At 43.9% G+C, this 24,932-nt stretch overlaps 1 protein-coding gene across 1 annotated transcript in view; it reads left to right on the top strand.

The window, feature by feature from the left end:
• The window catches only part of LOC147729003 (cholesterol side-chain cleavage enzyme, mitochondrial-like), a 228,275-nt gene that overhangs the window by 171,553 nt on the left and 31,790 nt on the right, over positions 1 to 24,932 (top strand). The window contains exons 5-7 of the mRNA XM_086959279.1: positions 2,828 to 2,988; positions 6,014 to 6,180; positions 21,610 to 21,688. Of these exons, the coding sequence (XP_086815405.1) occupies positions 2,828 to 2,988; positions 6,014 to 6,180; positions 21,610 to 21,688 (407 nt within the window). The remainder of the gene's footprint in view (positions 1 to 2,827; positions 2,989 to 6,013; positions 6,181 to 21,609; positions 21,689 to 24,932) is intronic.

Below are 24,932 nucleotides of genomic sequence, written 5' to 3'. Positions count from 1 at the left end.
TCGACCTCTCTGTGGCGTCAACACTGTCTCCCATGACACCCTCACCAGAAGACTCCACGAGATTGGGAGACAAGGCCGACCTCAAATCTGGGGAACCGGGTTCGAGTCTCGGCAATGACGCTGAACAACCTGTGATTCTAGGCAAATCACCTAATCTCCCCGTGCCTAACAAAAATGAATGTGTCCTCATGTAACGCAACTGGTGCTATATAATGCACTCTGATACCTGATACGGGTAAAGTTTGCGCTTTATAAACCTCAGTAAAAAAAACATTAGATCTGTTCCTGTCATAAAGGGTCAGGGTGCCACCCTTCACATCAGAGACCAAGAAATTGATATGCAAAGTCCCAAAGGGATAATCCCTCTGCACTACCCTTTTCAACATATACTTGACATTGCTTGCCAATATTATCCAATCGCAAGACATCACCTTCATCAGCTACGCCAATCACACCTAACACATCCTCTCTCTGACAGACAAGACAACTATAATCACTGGCTCCTCATTCACAAGCACCGTCAATTCAAACTTCTCATACAAAACCCTACATAACACAAGAGCAGAATACCTGAAAAGCAGCATGCACTTTCAACAACTCACCAGACATCTACACCCTCTTCGCTGTCACTCGCACGCATTCCCAGCATCCACAAAAGCAAAACTGGAGGTCACTCATTCTCCTGCGGCGCACACAAGATATGGTATGAGCTCCCCCAATGCATCAGAGCCTCCACCTTACTTCTTGAGTTCCATAACAAGCCGAAGACTTGGCTTTAAGTTTAAGCACCTTGGGGACTACGCATCAACCCAGGCCCCTGGACACCCTCTCGGATGATTAGTGCACTATGCAAATCAATATACCATAACATTGTCCAGTGCACTGTCTTTTGCAGAGATCTGAATATAACCCATTTGACAAATGTTTGAATCCTGGTAAGGGCACTCAGCATTTCATCCTTCTGAGGTTGATAAAAAGAGTACCACTGAGTTTGATATCAATACATATTCTATTAGTATGTACTGTGAAGGTTTATACAATGAGCGTTTATAAAATTAGATTGTTATGCATTCTATTAATATCAAAAGGTTCTGAGCTGCACAAGTTTCCCTGCACAAGGGACTCTTTTCTTCTATCTGCAGTGCAAACAGCAGATCGTCATTCAAAGAACATTCATACCTGAATACAGAACATGAATGTTCCTAATAAAGGGGCAGTTGGTGGCCAATACCTCAGGTCCCCATCAGAGAAGGGCCTCAAACAATGTTTTAAAACAGAATGAAAATTCCAGGCAAGTTGAGTTCAGCAGATGGGCAGCCGACTTCATTTTACACCGTGCGTGAACTTGGACTAATTCGGAGTTTTTAGGACAAGAGGTGCCATTTTCTCCAGGGTAAGGGTTGAAAATACATTTCAGAGTCAAAATCAGGACGAGCAGCTTGCTTAGATGAATACAAGCCGAGCCCAACACTGGATGCGCTGCTCCCTGTGAGATCACACCACGTACGACGTGGTCTAAAAGCAGTAATGTGCAACATGATTTTACCTTCCGGATTTGAGGAGTCACAGCACCCAGAAACCCTCTTCGTGGGAGAATGCTCATCTAGTTAGACCACCCTTTGCAGGCTATGAGCACCATTGTTGTCATTAGTAAAACGAGTAAACACTTCATGTTGCATAACCCTGACTTGCAGGGGCTTAGGCTACCCACTATTTCCCACATGAATGTTGCAGACCGAGGCTTTAAAGAGCAGCATCTAGTGAAGTACTTCACAGTGATGACTGCTAGAGAATCCAGGACCCCATGAGCTGTTGACACAGAGCACCTATTCTCATACCCCAGACTGTGCCCTCCCCCAACCTAGACTGTGTGAGTGCAGGATGAGCTGTGTGTGTCTATGTGAGTGAAAGGTAAGCTGTGTGAGTGCAAAGTAAGCTGTGTGTCTGTGTGAGTGCAGGTTAAGCTGTTTGAGAGCAGGCTAAGCTGTGTGTGTGCAGGGTAAGCTGTGTGTCTGTGTGAGTGCAGGTTAAGCTGTTTGAGAGCTTGGTAAGCTGTGTGTGTGCAGGGTAAGCTAAGTGTAAGGAGAGCAGTGTAGCTGTGTGAGAGCAGGCATAGTATTGTGTCTGAGTGCGTGCAGAGAGATCTGTGTGTGTGAGGGCAGGGTGAATCTTGGGTCTGAGTATGCAGCGTACTGAGTGTAGGACGGTACCATTTGCACCTTTCTAAAAAGAAAAAAAATGTAAGTCATATCGAAATGTAGACAGTAAAATGCACAATTTGTACCCAGGTGAAAGAACTGCCCTTGCACATCTTTTAACTCAGGCTTGCTCGCTGCGTTAGCGCGTTACACTTGGGTCAAACCATTTCGCCCTACTCATTTTAAAATCCACCAGTCTCCACAGGTTCCATTAATACCACCATTTCCACACTTTAAAAAAAATATGCATTCAGGCTTGCTGAATTTCAGGTTGCAGGACTAGCTGTCCTACAAAAAGCATTACCTTTACCCAAATGGCTGCAAGCTTATGACTCTAACCAGTAATTGGAACTCCTCTATGGGGCTCCAGGAGTTGACTTAACTGACATTTTGCATATTCTCTGGCTGCCTGAATTTTTCTGTCATTTCATAAAATTAATAAAATCCCCCAGCTGGAATAAGTTCATTAAACCCAGTAGTTCCAATACCCCTTAGACGCTACCATAGAAAGCGTTCCTATCCATCCTCGTCTGATCCTCAGACTTCCACTCACATATCTTCCCTCCATTCACTGAATACGTCTGGATTCACAGTACATTCAAGTGGTTTTACTCTCTCAATTTTTACAGCGGACAAATGCATCCAGAACATCTACAGGGATCTGAGGCGCAACCAGAAGAACAGAAAAGAATACAGCGGGGTTCTAGCAAATCTCTTGCTGCAGGACAAGCTGCACATCGATGACATCAAAGCCAGTGTGACCGAACTGATGGCCGGAGGGGTGGATACGGTAAGAAGGAAACTCAGACATGCAAGACTCTAATGGTGACAATCACTGCCTCTTTTCAAGTATTCACCCAAGACTTTTAATCAGGTACCATGTAATAGAACACAAGATTATCTTTGCTAAAAGTATCAATTTAGGAACTTTTACGATGAGAGAAGGAAGAATAAAAACATGAATTTCCATAAAATTAATAAACTTACCTATTCGTAATACTTTTTTTATATTTTCTGTTTTAGCGTTTTAATATAGCACAAATTGACCCCCATGGGGTGGCAAAGCGTTATACTAGGATGCAATACTGGGCGTTGGAACAGACATAGATCAATACGGTAAAGATGGCCAATGGTTTGTCTCGGTTCCATTGGTAGGAGAACATGTTCTAACCCACTAGGCTTACCGGGAACATTTGTGGCTTCATTACAAGTGACCCAGGATTACTGACATGGAGGTAGCCTCCGAAGAAATGAGGAATTGCCATGGAACAGGGGCGGATCTAGGCTCATAGCGACCCTGAGCAGGGAGCGTAGGTAGGGGGCCCCGGAAGAGGGGGTCTGGGCGGAGCGAAGCGCGGAGGCCAGTAAAGAGGGGAGGGTCAGGGTGTTTGGAAGTGAAACCGAGCTGAAGGCCGCCAAATCCCTTCCAGGGGCCGCAATGCAAACATGTATCCATCCTCAGAGGATTATTATATTAAGGATATATATTGGCATGGTGGCCCCTGGGGTTTGGTGGCCCTGTGCAGGTGCACAGCTTGCACATGCCTAAGGCCGCCCCTGCATAGAAATCAGTGATTCTGTCCTCATTCCCCTGGTTATTCCTCACTTTCAGCTGGAAAATCCACCTGATGTTAGGAGATGGAGTTTCTGGGTGAAAGTCATGAGATCTGCGGAGAACTCCTCTATCTTGTAATTCCACTTGAGGTGTTAACTCTTGCTATTGTACAAGGGGAAGTACATTTCAACCAAAATGGAGGGCATAAGTGCTTGATTTTGCCTTTTTTTGCTGACCATATAAACCATTAATGATTAGAACATTTTAATTACATTTCCAAAAAGACATATACACATTTCCATCTAAGATTGAATAATTATTTATAATGACAGATAATTTCTGGATGTGTACTGGTAAATGTGATGATTTAAGAAAACAAACCTCGTACTATAACAATAAAGGCATTGAAGTGTTCCCCAAAAAATCAACTAAAGGTTACATTCAATAACAGTTTACGAAATGCTATTCAAAAAATTAATGCCAGCGTGATAAGGTCTTTGGCGGACATGGTAAAACAAGCAGAAATAAGGAACATACAATATTCACCCAGCATACTAAGGAGCAGAAATAGGAAATAATGAAACACAGACATCTGCATTAGTAACAGCAAAATAATACAAAGGAAGAAAAATGAATATAACCCTAATTACGAAGGTACATTTGAACCCGATTCGAATATCTGTGTTGACTCGAGCACCTTTATCAGACTCTGCCAAAGCCATAAACAGCACTGGGTAATATTTTTAACTCATCTAGGACCCATACCTCAGTTCTTCAGTTTCACCGCAGGCGCATGGTGAGATAAGATGCTCAGCTGGAGATGGAGTATGAGAAACGACTGGTCTCCGTGTTTAGTTGGATTTTTCTTACTAGTGAGAGAGGATGCGATGAGTGACCAATGGAGGCCTTTTAGCTGACTTACTTTGGTGATGTGTTGAGGGAGCTCATACCATATCTTGTGTGCGCTGCAGGAGAATGAGTGGCCTCCAGTTTTACTTTTGTGGATGCTGGGAATGCGTGCGAGTGACAGCGAGGAGAGTGTAGATGTCTGGTGGGTTGTTGAAAGTGCATGCTGCTTTTCAGGTATTCTGCTCTTGTGTTATGTAGGGTTTTGTATGAGAAGTTTGAATTGACGGTGCTTGTGAATGAGGAGCCAGTGATAATAGTTGTAAATGAAATAGGTATCTGTCCCAAAGACAAGCAGGAAACTAAGAAAAAAAAAGTCCCCCAAAGAACACATAAACATGACAAAAGCATAGTGATACAGTAGTTAGTCCCAGAAGTTAGTCCCTGCTGTGTGGGAGGAATGAAAAAGAAAAGCCAGGGCAAAGAGGCAGGACTGACCAGTAGCAGGCAAGGATTTTTAAAGGACACTAAAACAAACAAATCAAAGGCTAGGGTGGCTTTAAGCTCACAATAGAAGTATCTAAAGTGTACAAGAGGTCGTATGCTTACGCTCAACCTAACAAATCATTAAGTAATACTATCACAAATGTGCTGCATTACACCACATAATTTGCCTTTTCTTGCTGTGTTATTTAGTCAACCTGCTGCATCATTTGGTCCTCTGCTGTGTTGTAAATCCATTGTTCCAGTCTACTAGTTGAAATATTGACACAAACGCCTCAGCCTGATACTCTGCCTGCTGCGTCTAAAACTGCGTATTACAAATGTTTCAACTTGAGGTCACCCGAGTACCAGAAACTATGAATTTCACCACCAAATAGAGTGACTTCAGGATGATATTCACCAAAGATGTAGCTGTCATTAGTGCTGGAGGAACAGTGGCCCTGGGGCCTACGGATGTGAGGGACCGACTGCGTCTCATTTATATTTGTCTATTACTACCCAACTGGGGCCTACAGGGGCTAATGTCTTTGCCTGCATTAGAGTCATGTTAACCCCTGCATTGCCAGACATCCACTTTTCCTAAAGCCAAAGATGTTGCATCTAACTGCTTGAAATATGTGATGCTCACGCCATGCCTTTCTCCAGCAATGTTTTTTAAACATTCATTTTATCGTAGCTTGAATTAAATTCTGTAATTATTTTTTGAGGTGTGGCCTAAGATGTTATTTTCTGCTGCCATGTGCCCTTGTGCTTGCAGATTAGACCTGGCTCTTAATGTTTGCTTCTGACTAATGCGTAATATGCTGAAGTTGTTGATTTCAATATTTCTAGGGCAGGATTATTATTTTATGAAGAAAGTTTAGGCTTTGTTTCACTGAGCTGAAATGTTTGTGAATTCCTCTTTTTACAGACCTCAATGACCTTGCAATGGACATTGTATGAGCTGGCTCGTTACCCCATGGTACAGGACAAGCTGCGGGCAGAGGTTCTCACTGCAAAGGCAGAAGCCCAGGGAGAAATGTCGAAAGTGCTGAAAAGTGTCCCTCTGGTAAAAGCTGCCATTAAGGAGACTCTCAGGTATTGCACACTCAGCACATTTCGCCATAACTCACACACATCCAAAGCCTTCATGCATATTCTAATCCTGGTTATAACAGGTGACTTATCAGGCTCCTCCTTGATCTTTCCCTCTTTCAGTAGGGTGGTGTCTGGCATCTATGGTGGAGTGTGGGTAGGTTTGGGTGCACACAAATTAAAAAAAAATACTACCCTGAACCAACGTCCTCCATGCCAAACCTCTTTTGAACCAGACTTCTTCTGGTTCAAAAGAGGTTTGCATGGAGGATGTTGCATGGAGGATGTTGCAGTGCGGGTGCCAATTCTTGTGCTGCTCTCATGCTGTTAGCCCAGAACCATGATTGGACGGAGCAGTCTCACTCAGCGCTCCCCAGCACCCTGCCTACAGTTACTCTAACCCAGCTTTCTTAAGACAGCCGGGTTAAAGGTTTCAAAGTGTGCATGTCTGATAGGCTGCCGCGAGATGGCCAACCGAAGGGACATTTGCACTTTAAAAAGTGCACAAACAGCCCACTCTCCTCCCTGCTTCTGTCATTCAGTAGCGGCCTCACCCCTGTCCTGATGCTCAGTTCAGGACAGGAGGATGAAAAATAAAATGTAGTACTATTTTATTTTTCATCTTTGGGGGTAACTTAAGTGGGATGACGCCCCTCTGCTCCAGCGTATCCTACATGAAGTTATCAAGAATGTACTTTAAACTGATTTGTTCTAAAATAATCTTCATGAGATGGCAATCAGTCAATCCTTAAATGATTTAAATCAGTCCATGACCCTAATCTTTGATAACTAGCTGAGTCAGTCTTCTGGTAATTTCCAAGCCCACAAATGTATCACATTCTTTACTTCTTTTCCTTGGCAAGTACCAATTTAGACCTTGCAACCACTGGAGTTCCCTCTCAGAAACAAGACCAGTTACCAACTCAGAAGCATAAAAGAAGACGCTCAAGAAGCTCCAACTCTGCTTTCTAACAGCAACTCTTTGACATTCTGACTCATTGAGTACCCTGGTACCTACACCAACCTCCTTCTTAAATGTAAAAAGACCTATATCCTTTCCCACATACTCGTGTCCCTTTATACCATATAAATTCCTATACATCACATACCAATAAACTATATACCAGATACATTCCAATACACTGTACAGCTATTTACAGTGCTTTTTATTTGTTGTCTTTTGTACCATGCCAGAATGTCACCTTCTGGACATCATGAGGTCCAGGAGGTGACATGCTGAATATCTGAACATGCACAGTGCATCACGGTCATCATGTTAATGGTGGGCAGCTACCTTGGTAATCTTTTATTGTGGGGATTTTGGGGATCTATCTTCTGTCACCTTTGAATATCATTCTCTATTGACTGATTCCATCACGAACCAGGCGTTCCCTGTTGTAGTGGGGTGGTTGCCTGAAGACTGGCAATGTTCTCATTGGAGAATTCACTGAGATCCAAAGTCAAGGATTAAAAACTTTTATTAATTGTCCTCTGTGTTTATTGGCTTGGGCATCGAGCACTCCATTACCTGATCTTGGGATGTGTCTTAGCGGATTTCTGAATCTGCTCCCTCAAACGCATTGTAGACAATGTGAAGTATTTTGAACGTATCTATTTGTTCCGCTAGAAGTCAATGGCGCTTATCTGGAAGTGTGGTGGGACCCTCCTTAACATTTCTAGCTCAAATTTCATAACTTTTCATTATAGTGATGATCTCTTGTAAGAAGAGACATGGAAGTCGATGACAACCACCACGTATGTGTCTATTGGTTATGGGGACAGTGTTATACCCAAATCATGGGTTCAAGATAATGGGAGTGGGATCTTGGGTGGGGTACTAGTCACAAAATGCTCAATGTGGTGCTTTCATATTTGAATAAAGAGCTTCAGGATGAATCAGCAATCTCTATATGATGCCCAAATTGTTGGTGGCATGGAGTTCTAACTGGGTTGCCTCTTTCCCATTTATTGTAGTATCTGAACAAAGAGATTGTGGGACTTGTATTACCTTGCATCAGTTTTCGGTGGGATATGTTTAAAACATATTGTTCATATCTGATGTTGCTGTAGATACACATGCTTGGCATACTTCTGCCTTTAATGTTGGGCTCAGATGTTTGCAATGTGTTTTTCTTCAAACCATTCTCTTGATTTACGAGGCATATGGTGATTCCTTCTTATCCCTGTATTTGGCATGGACACCAGCTCCATTTTAGATTATTTTTTCCGCCATCGGGTTTGGATGAGATGAATAGGGCTCCACGATCGAAGCAACCTTAGGCACTTTTCATTACCCTTCCTAGTCTTCTTGCTACACCAATTAAAGCAGAAAACAACATACTACTGCTGACTCCCTACTGAGATCTCCACAACACCGATGATCGACAGGCTTCCCACTGCTGAGCCATGGGCCCAGCTAAGGACCTTAATTCCCAAAGATTTTACTCTATGTTTTTTACTTCGAGAATGTTCAGATGGAGAGGAAATATTCCCCATTTCAACACTGCCCCTGGTGTAGCACAAACTACCCCTGGTCTGACCTTTACCAGTTGTATAATTTGTGTTTGTCAACTCAACACAACAACACCAAGTGAGAGGCCTGCCTCTCATTCAGGTGCAAAAAGACTCTACTTCATTGAAAGGACAGATGCTGGGCACATCATAAGATGCAAAGACACTCCATGCAGGACACCATGGACATCTTCAGGGAAAAACCCCAGTGCCAAGGACATTGAGGAAGTCAGGCCATTGGACTTTCCTGCACATCAACCACCGCCTGAGGTGGTTTGGTTCCGATGAGAAGCAGAAACAACCCCTCAAAAGCATTGAGGCAATAGGGCCACGCAGACAGACAATGGCAGATCCTCATTCCAATCCTACCAAAGTCCCTCATGGCGTGGCAAAGCACTACCGCTGAAGGCGTCGGACCATTAGTCCCTTGAAGTCAAGTCAGCCCTCCAGAGTGACCCATGGCCCCAGCACAGGTCATACTCATGATAAGTCCATGGAGCCACCAGCACCCCCCTTCCACTAGCTCACAACATTCCTGACCAGTACTAAAAATTTAGTTTACTCTACACCAAAGCCCATGAGGCCATCGAAAGCACCAACATGCCTCAAGATACTATCGGCAACAAAAGCCTAGCAGACATCAAAAACCCAGGAGTCGAGATCTTACTCGACACCAAATCCACTGATTTTGAAGGTGCCACTTCCGAGGGCCACACCTTGGACATCGAGAACCACTGGCTCGGAAAGCCCCAACAACTCGGAGCAACCAACCCATAACTGGCTCCAAGCTAGGCTTGATGTCTGGCAAAAAGAAACTATATATCCATCTACAGATGAGAAAGATTACTATAAATCACTGTCCAGAGCAGTAGACACCTTACCACCTAAGCGCAAGTTAGACCCAGCTTCCAGGCACAAAAAGAGGCGAAAGGATCTGGGCACGGGCCCCATCCACTTTGTCTCTTGCACTCCTGCTGTCCTTCCCCTGCCACCTCCAGACACACCGCAAATGGCATATATGCCTATGGGTTCACCAGAATACTTAACAGGATCACACAGCCCCTGCCACAAGGATGAGCCATACAACATAGGTGGGGAGTGAGGTGAGGGGGATGATTATTCTGCAGACCCTCATGTACCCTGACACAGACCTATATCCTTCCAAACCCTCCCTTCAGACGATACGTCCTCATACCACAAGGTAATACAATGGGCAGCCTAATACCGTGAAGTGTACTTCCATGTAGGTCAGTAGGAGGACGATTTGTTAGTGGAGAGCCTCTCTTGAAAGCGAGTGAACTATGGAGATCTTACCTATGTTAAAGGGCATGCCCAAACTAACTTCAGGATATAAAAATGCAAGGGACACTCTACTCAATCAGAACCAGGGTACTTTACAGTTAAACAGCAAACAAAGGTCCCTGTGTAAATCACCAATTGATACTTAATATATAACAGCACAATCACAATAATGGAAGGCAAAGAGATGTCTGAAAGAGAAGAGGCATATAACATGAATTTTGTATGAAATCACGTTGTGTATATAATGTACTCATATTATTTTAAATCCAGTGCATGGTGTCCCAAGTGATTGTGAATCCTATATTTCAAGGCTGTGACTGTTTGTGACATAAAAACGAGGTTTCATCAAATTATACAAAGACGACCATTAAATCAGTACATAATATGTGCTCGCCGCCTACTAATACAATAATAGTGGCTGAAAATTGGTTTGCTTTATGTATTCGACGATGTTTTGTCCCTAGTGTCAATATGGGGTCTCATCAGAACCTAGCAATGAAGAGGCACCTGGGGATAACTGTCAGATAGTGTGGTGTGTACCATGTGGGAGTGAAAATGAAGAAGGGTACTCACATAGGGCCCAGCCGGGCACCTATAGTGGGGAGGAGTACTGGCAGTCAGGAAGGCTCAAGAGTGCTAGCCTTAAAAAATTGAAGGGGCGATAATCTGTTACCAGGGTATATTCCCATGATGAAAGTGGCTGAACTCTTAATTAGCCTTAAATGAAATGCAGGGACGACAATCCGTCTAGTGGTCGAATACCCAATTTGGGGAGGAGAATGCAGTAAATTGTGCCGCCAAGGTCAGCTGCGGAAATAAATCATGCTCGTCTTGTGGAGAGAACTGCACCTGTGTGTCTCGTCTCGAATATTGGCAAGCCATTACATTATATAAACAATGTGATTTCATACAAAATTCGTGTTATATGCCTTTTCTCTTTCAGACATCTCTTTGCCTTCGATTATTGAGATTTTGCTATTATATATTAAGTATCAATTGCTGATTGTCCATAGGAAGCATTGTTTTCTGTTACACAAACCAGCTTCAGAGCACTTTATGGACAAGGTCAAAGCCAGGACAGTATCCTCTAGGATAGAGCAGAAATACATGAATTTAGCTTCTGACCCACCATACATCAGGGGAGATGTCAAACCAGATTTCTTAGTCTTCCACTCGGCATGTAAGCTTACAATCTCTCAATGGATGAGGGGTGCCCCACCACTGACAACGAGATTCTGAAAGCAGCTGGCAAGAGGGTGGTCACAGAAACAGCTAACCACTGGTGCACTGCCAGTTCTGTTGGCCTAGTGGCATAGTATATTAGGGCCATTTGGGACCAGATGCAGGAGTTACTTCAACCCTGCCTGCTGAATAAAAAGAGAAGAGGAACTGGACACAGGGGGTAGGACCATCTTGAACACATCTATACATTGCACCCTCGATGCAGCAGACACCACAGTGTGAGGGGTCAACAAAAGTGTCCACATTTGACGTCACACATAGCTGCGTACCTCGAGATTTACACTGAAGGTACAACAACACCTAGCTAATCTCCTCTTTGATGAAGAGCATTTTTTGGGGTCACAGTTTGACCAAATGTTAGGAAAACTTATAGGAAATACAGATACAGCTAAGGTCAAAAAGGCCCTCCAAACCACTAGTCAAAATGGACCGTTTCATAATCAGTAATATCATGCAGGTTCTAAAACTACCTCCCCCTATGCAAGTTCTTACCAGGGGCAACTGTAGCAACAGCATCCCTATCAGACTTACATTTAGAGGGTTAGACAAGAGGAGGGTACATGCGTAATAGCGAAGACAGAGCCAAAGCAGGTTCACACAGGGGAGTCTCCACCACTACGAAACATTGACTTCTTAGAACTCCAGCCTAACCACGTAACAACTGATGGGAGGAGAATCATAGATATGCTGCTAAGGTGGCAAGAAATCACCTCAGACAAATGGGTCTAGCCATGTTTCAACATGGTTACTATCTAGAGTTTCACTCATCCCCCCAATATACCACCTCACACCTCAGTGAGGATCACATACACCTCCTAAAGGAAGAAATGCTAGCCCAACTCCAAAAAGGGGCCATCAAGCATGTCCCCTCACAGCACCAAAAGAAGGGTGCTTACTCCCTGTACTTTATTATTCCCAAAAAGGACGGGTGTTTCAGAACAATTCTCAATCTCAGACCTCTCAAATGATGCATAGTGTCAGAACTTTTCCGCATGGTAACCCTTTGGGACGTCATACCTCTGCTGCAGCAAGGAGACTTTGTGGCAGCATTGGACCTGAAGGATGCATATTTCCACATCCCCATCCACCCAATCCACTGACGCTACATGCACTTTGTAGGTAAGTGGCCAGCATTACCCATTCAAAGTTTTAATGCTCACGTAACCATCTCTCAAAGGGTCTGTACCAAATGCCTGGCTGTGGTCGCACCACATTTAAGACTAGGGTGCATCCATGTTTTTCTCTATTTGGCTCAATCGACAACAATGTCTCACCCATACAAAAACCATGATATGTGTACTACAGACCTTAGGCTTTACCGTCAACATCAAGTCACATCTAGTCTCAGCAGACATAGCCCTTTCTTCTAGGGCCAACTCTTAATATGGCAACAAGCAAAGCCTACCCAGCAAACAGAGTCAATGCTTTCCAACAGCCTGTGCCTATTTTTCAGCTAAATCGCCATCTACATGTCAGAGCAGGTATGCGACTTCTCAGCATGATGTCCTCCTGTATCGCCATAGTGCTCCATGCTAGGCGGAACATGTGACTGCTTTAACAGTGCCTTGCAGCACAATGTTCCCAAGCGAAGGGTCAGAAGGAGGATCTAGTGCTATGAAAAGCCAATGTTCATTGCTCTATATAGTGGTGGAACAGCAACAATTGGTCAGGGGCCGGCACTTCAAAGACCCTTTACCGTAGGTCACCAATACCATGGATGCATCCCAAGGATAAGGGGCGCATCTCAATATCACAGCAGGGACCCCACAACAGCATGGATATCACATTAACTACCTCTTACTCTTGAAAATCCAGTTATTCCTCATAGCCTTCCTCAAGGAAGGTAGTACTATATGACAGCGTTGTACTACTTACAGAAGCAAGGTAGTACCAAATCTCGTTACTTTTCCCTTCTAGCTCAAACAATTTGGATTTGGGAACTTAATCCCTGCATCTATTTGTTTAAGAGAGTACCTTCCTGGGGTGGACAAGACCTAGCAGACTTACGCAGCAGGTTCACATCTAGGAGTGGGATCTCAATCCACAAGTACTAAACAGCTACTTCACACACTGGGGAACTCCACAGATAAACCTGTTCTCCACCTCAGAAAACGCAAAAGGCCCAAACTTCACCTCTGTGTCCCCACACCCACAGTGCATGAGCAATGAACTATGGATGAACTGGTCAGGGATATTTGCTTACACTTTTCTGACTCTTCCACTACTACCACTAGTGGTGAGTAAGATTCAGCAAACATCCCAGGTGCTCAATCTTGTAGAAACCACCGGTACCAGGCAACCCTGGTACTCCATTCTACTTGAAATGTCTATCAGTCCCCATGAACAGCTTTCTGACAGGGCAGACCTTCTCTCTAAAAACCAGAGACAGGCAGGCTCAAAGTCATAAAACAAGATTGATTTTCTCTCAAACTTTCAGATGTGCTCTACGGTGCAGGCCTCATATAAACATGGAAAAGTGTTAACCTATGTCTAAGGATAATATTTTCTACTGCAACAGTATCCTTCCAGGACAAAACCTATCCTAGACATCATGTACAGACTGACTCTTGCACTATGGTACAAGGATGTGTGTGTGTGTAGTTCAAGGCATTGAAGTGCTCCAGTGCAGAGGGTCAGAGATACAGTGCAATAATGTACTAGATATGGCTCTATGCTGCTCTCTCCTTTTCATGCAATGCAGCACAGCAACTTTGAGGCACTGCGTTGCATTATAATTTAGTAAATTGCATAAAGTGCACAATAGATATGTTAATATTCCTCTAGGCAAGGTGTTCTTGTAGAAGGGTGGCTTCACCTTGCTAGAGCATAAGAGTGTTGTTGACTGACTTCTACAAGCCACTGTATATATGAACTGCTAATAAACAAACATATTAAGGAAACGTGTGTACTACACAATAAACAGTTTTTTACCAGAGTTTGGGCTGGATTTAGAGGTTTCCAGATGGTTACTACTCTGTCACAAATGTGACGGATATCCTGTCCACCTAATTACAACTGCATTATACCGTAATGTACTTGCAGTAAGTTGAATAGGCATAAGTATAAGTAAGTTTTATTGTGTGTGGTTAATTAAAACCTTTACAATATTGTTGCATAAAAACACATGTTTTAAAAATATACAAATTCTCGAGTAGTTAAAAAAGAAATCTTTCTGGAAGTCCATGTATTTAATATAATTGTGGAAGGAATTTCAATGTGTCTGTTCGTTAAGTTGAATAGGATTTCCCGCACGTTTTCATACAATGCAGCACAGACACTTTGATGCACTGCGTTGCATTATAATTGAGTAGATTGCATAAAGTGCACGATAGATATGTTAATATTCCTCTAAGCAAGGTGTTCTTGTAGAAGGGTGGCTTCACCTTGCTAGAGCATAAGAGTGTTGTTGACTGACTTCTACAAGCCACTGTATATATAAACTGCTAATAAACAAACATATTAAGGAAACGTGTGTACTACACAATAAACAGTTTTTTACCAGAGTTTGGGCTGGATTTAGAGGTTTCCAGATGGTTACTACTCTGTCACAAATGTGACGGATATCCTGTCCACCTAATTACAACTGCATTATACCGTACTCTAGCAAGGTGAAGCCACCCTTCTACAAGAACACCTTGCTTAGATAAATATTAACATATCTATCGTGCACTTTATGCAATTTACTAAATTATAATGCAACGCACTGCATCGAATTTCCCAGGAAGTTCATGTCCGCGTCTTTATTCATTCACACCACAAGAGCAGTCGGTGTACTGTACTGTAGGGATAATTCACTCACAAGCCTCGAGCTCCAGGGTCAACCCCAGAGAAAGAGTGGCATATTTACAAGAAGTTAACTCCACCAGAACCTCACTTTTTCTGACGTTCTGGTAGCGTTATCTCTTTCGCCTTATTGACAAGGCTGCGTTAAGCCACTTGTTGTGGCTTATCGCCGCCTTGTAAATGATGCCTATATTCACGCAGCATTTAGCGTGGAAAGGGCGGGCAATGGGTGTTGCAGTGGGTGTTACTGTTGCAACACCCATTGCTTTTTGATGCTGCCCCATATTTACAAGGTATGGGGCAGCGCCAAATATACCCCCAGGGAATACCAGATCTACTCTTTCCACGTGTGCTGCATTCACATATAGACTGAGCAAATCACCTGTAAAGATTGTTTATGTGCAGGAAGGCATCCCTTCCTGCACATAAACAATGGCCCCTACAGTGCAGGCCCCCTCGCAAAATGATCCTAGAGTGTCTGCGCTGGAGCTAGGCAGCTTTTTTGGCACCAGTGCTAGGGATAACGCAGGGGTGCACCGTGTTCTTGGTAACACGGGGCATCACTGCATTTTGAAGCTGTCGGAGCGCAGCATTACCAATTTTGGCATAACACCGTGCTCCGCCAGTTTCTTGTAAATATGCCCCAAAGTTCCGTTTCTGAGTCCAGTCAGTACCTGGTCTCATTTAGAACGCCCCTACGCTTACAACGTTGAGGAGATTCGAACTTCATGTCTGTTTAGTCCTTGAAATCACTCTGAGACAATTCACTTTAAATGTGAGCAAGACCCTGGGGAGGCGGAGTCCAAGATGGCGGAGTGAGGACTCTTGCTGGCGGCGGTCCAAGAACTCTCTCCCTCCACTCTGATGTCAGCAGCGGCTACAGGCGTCTTCTGAGGATTGCAAAGACTGTAAAAAAATGGGAGATAAGCCGTGATTTGTAAACTGTTGATGCGGCAGGCTGTGAACCGGTGAGGAGAAAAAAAGACGGCTGGGGCTAACGGCAACGAACAGAACAGCTTGAAGCACAGAAGTAGCGTATTTCCCTGGTTCGCCCACCTGGTCTAGCTCTACAACGTTTTTGCATTGCACGCAGCGCAACATTCTTTCACGCTGTTCCTAACGGATACCCTGGCCGATGTTGTGGCTTTCCTCGAGTATCTGGCGTGCAGTGCGAGACTGGCTGGAGAACAGGCTCGCTCGATCTGGCAGCGATTTGCTGGGTCTGGCTAAGGCGAGGTTTGCATTCATTCCGCCAGAAAACATGTCGCCTAAACATCCTCCACGTACCACGCGGAATACTAAAACCGCTGCAACTGCAGCAGCGGCAGCGGCTGCTATACATAAGCATAATACGGAAGCTGTATCTACAACCCCAGCCCCTGCCCCAACCCCGCTCTAATTCTCGCTACTCTCGCTACGGACGTAGCAGCTACAGAAGACAGAGTGACGGGGTAGGCGGAAAAAACGGCAGCGAACGCTGAGACAGCAACATTGGCAGCATCGGTCCCGGCAGCTACTTTAAAGGAGAGCGACAGGAAGGCGGCAGGTAAGACAATTCTGCACCCTCCTCAATTTAACTGTGGAACTGTTCCTAAAAAAATTAACACAAAAAGGTGCAGATATTAATGAAACTGCTAAAGCTGAGGCTCCTTTGGATGAGGATGGAACAGTAGTAAGCTTTAAGAATAACATAACCTTGGTTAATACAAATCATGAAGATAACTCAGATTTACCTACTCAACTGGCAACATTCCTACTTCCAATGAAGATTGTGAGATTCGGGAGATTCGGGAGACACTAATGTGCACTGAGGTAACAGCAGGAATAAAGGAGGTAAATGGGGCGGCAAAAGGGGGGCCCCAATCGTTAAATATCTCCAAGTCAGTTTCAGATTCGGCTATATCTTCGAGGATGGAAGACCCGATTGATAAAGACAAGGATACTCTAGAAGAATGTGATAGTCATGCTACATGTTCTGTGGGTAATCATGGCTCAGGACAAACTTTGGAACTGGCTGATGAACATTTCTCCTCTGAAGACAGTGATTATGATACAGAAGAGGAACTGGATAAGTCCATGGATAAGACTCTGAGTAGGCAGAGGCAAAGCTAAGACAACTTACAAGAAGAAAGGTAGAGCCTTGTCTAGCCTGGTTACAGGAACAGCCCCTTTGATCTCAAAAAGAATGGTCAGTGAAAAAAGTCCGCTAAGGAAGTGGATAGAAGCCAAAGGGCCAGTCAAGACTATGACTTTAAGGCTTTCTGGGGGCAGTCCTACAGACAACGAGGTACGGCAAACTCCTAATCATGCTCTTATCGAGCAGAATACAGAAGAAGAAGAAAAAGATCTTCTATCAGTGGCAACGGCATCTGATCTACCGATATCCGATATGGACATTGACATAAACAAATTACCTGCTGAAAATATGAATCCAAACTCAACGGAAGCTATTAAGTTGGGAAATACTGATCACCCCCAATTAGACACTATACTAAAACTTCTGATAGATCAAAGGGCAGAATCGGAGTTACATTATCAACAGTTGAAAAATGATAATATCAGACTGCAAACCTCCATAACGGATATAGCCTCCATACTAAAGGGTATCACTCAGGAGATAATAGAGCTTCAGCAACGTACAGTCTTAGTAGAAGAAGGAACACTTCCACTGCCACTATGGGGCGCCACGATGCAGAACTAACTCAACTTCAGGGGAAAGTTGAGGACCTAGAAATTCGTCAAAGAAGATCTAACCTCAAACTTTATGGAATCCCGGAAGGGCTGGAGGGATCCGACCCGAGGGCCTTTCTAGTGAAATTGCTACCTCGAGCATTTCCGGATCTCTCAGACTGGGACTGGGACTCTCAAGTGCAGAGAGCACATAGACTTCCACTTGTCCAAAAACGCCAGAATAGTAAATTCCCACGCCCAATCTTGATGCATTTCGGCAACTTTCTGCTCCGACAAGCTGTGTGGCAAAAAGCTAAGCCTAATACCCCAATAATTATTACCATCTTTGCACGGTCAGACCTTAGCAAAACCACGATGGACAAAAGATGGGAAATGCACAAACTGATAGATCCAATCAACAAATTGGGAGGCTCAGCATATTTACAAGAACCTGCCCGACTTAAAGTAATCATGAAAGGACGTACAAACTTCTTTAGCGAAGTTTGTGAGGCGCAGGAATATTTGGCCAGTCTCAATAAGAGTCAACAAAAGTAAAGATTGAAAAGAAAACGAGGAGCACTTCAGTTGTCTTCATATAAGAGATTTAGAAACTTTAGATAGATAGAAATCGAATTTAAGTTATAGGTTGGGACACGGACACTTCTAATACCTAAATACCTAACTTTTGCTTTATTATGTTAACATATTTAGTCACCAGTCTTGATGAAGCAATAACAATTTCATTAGTTGACATTTCGGGTGGAGGGGGGGGGGGACCCTTGGTTCCGGCCGCAGGCGCTGCCTTGTTAGCGGCAGCAGTAGGTAAGAGGGGGGAGGGGGGTGGGTCTTCGCAGTTTGGGGTGGGTGTGGGTGTGGGAGATGGGGGAAGGTGGAGGGAGGGCTGGCTTTGTTACTAAAATGTATTCTTTATCTTGAATCACATAAAATAATGCTGAATATTGTCATCACTTTTCTCATTAGAGATGCATAACATTAGATGTTTGGCATGGAATGTGTCAGGGCTGAACAACAAACGCAAGAGGCAATTAGTGGCTGAAGAATTAAGATTATATAATCCTCATTTAGTATTTTTGTCAGAAACTCACATTATAGACAAAGATAAGAAGCTGTTAAGTCAACTGGGCTTTGAGATGATAATTAATTCTGCAGCTACGTCTTCTATAAGAGGGGTTGCCATATTAAAAGACAAAAGGTTCAAGGCAGAAATAACTAAAACACAGGGTGATAAATGGGGGAGGTCGGCAATTGCCCAACTTTGTTTCGATAATGCGAAGTTTGTAGCATGTGTTGTATATTGACCTAACAAAGAAGATCCCAGAATATTTGAACAACTAAACATTGCGCTATTAGATTGGGAGGGAGAAGTAATGATAATGGGTGATTTTAACTGTATTCTGAACTGCCAGACGGATACAACACGCCCGGGTAATTATAAACGAATGCCTAAAAATAGAGCATCTATTTTAGATCTATGTAAATTACATAATGTTAAAGATGTATGGAGCTCGCTATACCCAAACTCTTCAGGCTATACATTTTACTCAGCTCCCCATAGGCTGTGCTCACGTTTAGATATGGCTTTCATATCAGACACCTTGATGAGATCCACAAATATGGTAATATACCCACGTATTACATCTGACCACAATCCCATTATGATTGAATTTGAAACGTCTCTGAAACATAAACCTCCAAGAGCTTTCACTTTCCCCAGGAATTTAATATCAGATACGACTTTCATTTCACAATTAAAACACCACATAACAGAATTTTTGACTTTTAACAGAAACACAGCCTCCTGCTTAACAGTGTGGGATACTTGTACAGCCAGCATTCGAGGATTTACACAAACCTTTGTTTTGAAACAGAATCATGAAAGACGTAATCATAATTTAACTTTGACTTCTGATATTGTAGCCGAGGAGATAAAGTTTGTAAAAGCCCTAAGAGATAATCTCCCAACCCTGGATATTAGTGCAAACCTTAGCCAGTTAAAATGTAAAAGCAAAGAAACTCTTTTAAAGAAAAGGAGTGCACAGATCCATAAATATAAATTTTCACAATATGAAGGTGGTGACAAAATTGGAAAAATCTTAGCATTTAAAGTAGCAGAGGATAGAGCGGAGTCTATGATCTCCCAAATCACAGGGGTTGATAACAAGAGATACAATCAGCCAGACGATATAATTCAACAATTTGCTAAATATTATGAAATTTTGTATACACCAGAGAACATGCCCAACGACTACACAATCGAAAACTATTTAAAAGAAAATTTAACAAATAAGATAACAAGAAATGAGACAGAGGAACTGACCTTAGAAATAACCAATGAAGAACTAAAGGGGGCCATAAAATCACTGCCATTAGGAAAATCTGCTGGCGAGGACACCATCCCTCTGGAAATTTACAAATCATGTTTGGACGAGCTAACACCCTTTCTTTTAGAAGTAATTACTTATATTGGTAGAACCGGGTCAGCTCCCCGCTCTTGGAATAAAGCCAAAATCATTTTTTTTCATAAAAAGGGTAAACCTAAAGAGGAGATGGGCTCATATAGGCCAATCTCCCTGATCAACGTTGATGCAAAGATTTTCGCAAAATGTTTGGCTAGAAGATTAGCACCACTAATGCCTAAAATTGTCAACACACAGCAACATGGGTTTATAACAGGGAGAGATACATCAGCTCATGTCAATTCGGCAATAACTGCGTTCGATATAGCAGAAATAGAGGCTACCCCCCTGGCTATGATAATGCTTGACGCTGAAAAAGCGTTTGATCGGTGGGGTGGGAATATTTATGGCATGTATTGGGATCAATGGGGTTTTGTGGACAATTTTTAAATGGGATTCGGGCACTTTATGACAATCCAATAGCATACACTAGCTATGGCGGTCTCACGTCACATTGTTTTCCAATCAAGAGGGGTACACGTCAAGGGTGTCCCCTATCACCTTTATTGTTTGCCCTTTCATTAGAACCGTTTTTAAAAGCTTTGGATACTCAGGCAGGAATAATACCATTTAGGACTGGCAGTCAAAGCTTAAAAAAAAAAAAAAAAAAAATGTGAGCAAGACGCTCAGTGTATTTGAGTATGCAGTCACAGGCCTCTCCCTGAGAAGGACTTACGTTTCAGGCTCTCTACCTCTTTCTCTTTATTGACCTCCATTTGCAAAGTTCTTCGATATTGCTGATAGAGAAGTCTACTTTGCACTCTTATTCAATCCACTGTTTAGATCGGGAAATATTACTAATAACCATTGCTTAATTTCTAAAAGAAACAACATTAGTGCAGGGAATCAAAGTTTTCCCTAAATGCCACTGGTGCTGATGAATACCGGCACTGTCAAATGCCCGGCTCGTGGAATACCCAGTCTGCCTTGCCTTGTACCTCATGCCTCATGCTTCCACCACCCTACACTTACTGCCTCTTTACTTCCCTCTTGCATGTTTGTAATATTCCCGCTTAATCGTTTTGTCGCCACTTTACTGTCTATCTCGTCCTCCCTCCTCCTCCCCTTTTTCACCTTTCTGTCTCTTGACATTGGTCAAAGTCTGATGTTGAAATATAAGTCCTGGTCTCAAAAATAAGTGCCAGTACCCTCACCTACAACTACCGGCACAAATTAAGCACTGCCAATCTCTCCAGGTTGAAACTGAACGCATTGAGATGTTTACCTGTTTTTGTGCTACTACTACCAAACAGTATTCTTCTCTTAAAAATGTCATGCCACTCCCGTTACTGACCACCTACCAGCACCTTCCTCATTTGGGGAAGCAGAGACTTGCAGAAGATATAACACGTACACAGCCATTTCTAGGCCAGTGTGAGATCCGCTGTCCGGGTAAGGTCTGCGTTTAGCACTGACTCCATCACTTTGTGTGTCTCTTTTCCCACAGGCTGCACCCAGTGGCCGTGAGCTTGCAGAGGTACATACAGCAGGACACTGTCATCCAGAACTACCTCATCCCAGCTGGGGTAAGGGACCAAGCCTCCTTCTGATTTTTCTTTGCACCGTACCTCCCAACAAAAGCATCCAGAAATGTTGGTTTTCTTAGCTTGGTGAAGGGTGCAGAACAGAAATAGTTCATGCAGTGATATAATAATTCAAATATGAACAATAATAATATCAATCCTCATGATAATCTGGTTCTCAAGCACAATGTTTTAAACAATGGGGGCATTTTATAAGTTTCCCTTCAGTTATCACCACTAGGGGGATATGAAGTTGCAAAGACATTGCTGCACAACTTGGAATCATTTGCTGAAACGTTATCAGGTCTGTGATTCATAGGTGTGTGTAAAGATGCAAAGCCTGATGGCGCACCATTTTACGTCATGTTTTTAAAATTTGGATAGTTACAGATAAGCCGTAGCTTTGATCAGAAAAATGAAGTGTGCTTTTTTATTTTATTTATTTACTTTTATTTAATGCGATTTTATATAGCGCAAACATTACCCGAAGGTGTCTGAGCGCTTTACATAAGAACCAGTAGCGATACATGAGGACGTAGGACTACATGAGTTACATAAAAGATGCAAACAGAAACAATTTGCAAATGTACAAGTGGTAAAGTCACACAAGGAAGAGATACAAGCAGAAAAAATTACAAATGTACAAGTTGTAGAGTCACACAAGGAAGAGATACAAACAGAAAAAATTGCAAATGTACAAGTTGTAACGTCACTCAAGGAAGAGATAGAAATGGATAAACTCTAAGAGTCACATAGGAATGGTAGAGAGTACAGGTCTACTGCATATACTAGTGGTTAGAGTTATCTCTATATACATGTATATACAAATAGTAGAATTTCTCAGGTCAAGGCCCAAAAAAAAACCCCCAAAAAACCCAGGAGAGCAAAGTTCCATTAAAGGGGTCAGAGGGGGAACGTAGTCACAGCACCAAGGAAGGTGGGAGGGATACAAGGGTATGGAGAAAAGGCAAATCAGAGGATCGTTCAGGGGCAAAAGAGGGAAAAGGGTCAAGGACAAGGGAATGGGCAAGATGGCGGGTCAGGGTCCAGAGAAAAATGGCAGAGAACAGCAGCAAAATGGCGGGCAGGACAAAAGTAGAGAAGTCCATGAGAGTGACCCAGTGAGTTCTTAAGGTGCAACAGAGTCAAGGGAAACTGCTGGGACCTCGCTGCCGCAGCAGCGTTCGGTCCTTACACATGGCCCCCCTGCAGACTAGTCCGGCAGTCTGTTGGTTGATCCTGTCGCCCCTGAAGCTGAATCTCGATCTGCTCCGGAGCCCAAGGAATTCATTGGGTCCTCGAATCCATAGCAGTCGTCGGACCTTCCACTGAGCCCCCCCGCATACTAGTCCGGTGCTTTATACTGTTCCCAAAACCTTCGGGACACGACCCTGGATCGGACCCTGCACTGGCCTCCCTGCACATTGGTCCAGCGGTGGATCTCGTACCCTGGACCTTCGAGACACGACCCGGGCTTCCTTGCGTTGATGCTCCTGAAGCGCCCCTGAGATGACCGGGTGTTATAGTCATCACCCCTGGACGCTGACTGAGCACGCCGCGTTGAATGTAGCACATGACTGGCCGGCTCCTCTCCAGTTCTCTGGAGCCCGCCCCGCGGCAGTCCTCCGCTCCCGGAGCCCTCGCACCTTCCCCCGGGCCACGGACAGCGCGGCCTGCAGCTGGACGGCATCTTAAGCATTCGCATAGCAAATCTCACTGGTGCTCTCCGCACCCCAGAAGCACATCCCTTGGGGTGACGATTCGGACTGGACCCTCCATGGACAAGGTCCTGCCCTCATGACTCCACCTCATTTCTCGCCATGGCTCCATGCTTCTGAGTAACTATTTATTCATTTTGGGCTGTCTTGACAACATGTGGACCCCCGTGTGAGCAGGGGTGATGGGAGGGAGCCAGGTGCTGCGCGGCAGCCATTCAGTCTGTTCCCTGCTCAAAACCCCATGATACTCAGGCATTAATATTAGCATGGGCAGTCTGACCCACCAACTTGCCTAAAACCACCAAATGCATTTATTGGCCCAAAGCCCCATTGTCTAGGCCACATTTCAGACGTGGTTGATACTCTGGCAATTTGGGAGTTGACCCTTACCTTGCTGCTATGACCCATGGTGTCCTAGCTGTCCTCTATCAGACATACCAGTGTTCGTGGGGGGTCTCGCCACCTGCAGCAGTGCAATTTGCTGGCCAAGGAAATTCCAAGGACATCATGTTGCAGGAAATTGTATGGGAGTTGGGAGCAGGGGTGTAGAAAAGTCCTCTTCATGCCTCTGGAATGTGTGCAACCATCTAATGAGGTCCTTTTAGTAAGCCATATTGTTTTTGACCACCCACGTCAGAAACACACAGTGATAATGGGTTTGCTAGGAAGCCTTCCAATGATATGGACTGAGCAGGCTCTGTGATTGGGAAAGCACATTATATGCATTTTCTTTATGTCATGTCACTGGACAGCCCAGGACTGCCAATGTTGGCAGTAAAGTGATTATAGCTGCAAGATAGGCCTTATTCCGGTCACCTGTTTGGGAGAGCTTTTTAATGTTGTCTCGCATCCTTTTCTAATTATTCTGCCTGCTCTTTACAAAAGCATCCATTCCCCATCCAAGTACAGCATGTTGCATGTGTGTGCTACTTCTGTGTAGAATATGTATTTAGAGAATGAATGACACAAGTAGCTGTTGCCACAGTGGGTTCCATTTTGTATCATATATACATTGGTGGTACCTATGACGAAGGATAGGAAGGGAGCATAGGCAGGAGATATTTATTGCAACACTCCACAAGTACCTACTAGAGATCATTTTCAGTGGGGTGGACAGGAGTGTTGTTAGAGAAGAAACACAGGATTCCTTTAACCCCTTCCATGCTGATGACGGCCCCCATCCGTCATGCATTACAGTGCTCGTGTGCTGATGACGGCTGGGGGCCGTCATGAAGCCATTGATTCTTTAAAAGCTCAGCACACGAGAAAAATCGGCCCAGCATGGAAGGGGTTAAAGCTACAGGGTTCACTTTTGTGACCCATTGCTGTAAGAGAGATTGGCTCCCCCTACAAGTTAATGGATGGTTAAGTGGAGCAGCTTCACTTGCCTCTATGTTTTTCTGTGCTCCTAAGAGGAGCCTCAATGCCCCCTACTCACACTTGTAACAAAGAGCACAATTGGGCAGGTCTGCATGGAAATCCCAATAGTACAGAAATGCCCAGAACCAGTCACAGAACGGAACTACTAG

The sequence above is a fragment of the Lissotriton vulgaris genome, chromosome 2_2 (assembly GCF_964263255.1).
Source record: "Lissotriton vulgaris chromosome 2_2, aLisVul1.2, whole genome shotgun sequence".
NCBI lineage: Eukaryota > Metazoa > Chordata > Amphibia > Caudata > Salamandridae > Lissotriton > Lissotriton vulgaris.
Note: the sequence above shows the minus strand (reverse complement) of the source record. Positions and strands in the feature narration are given on the sequence as shown.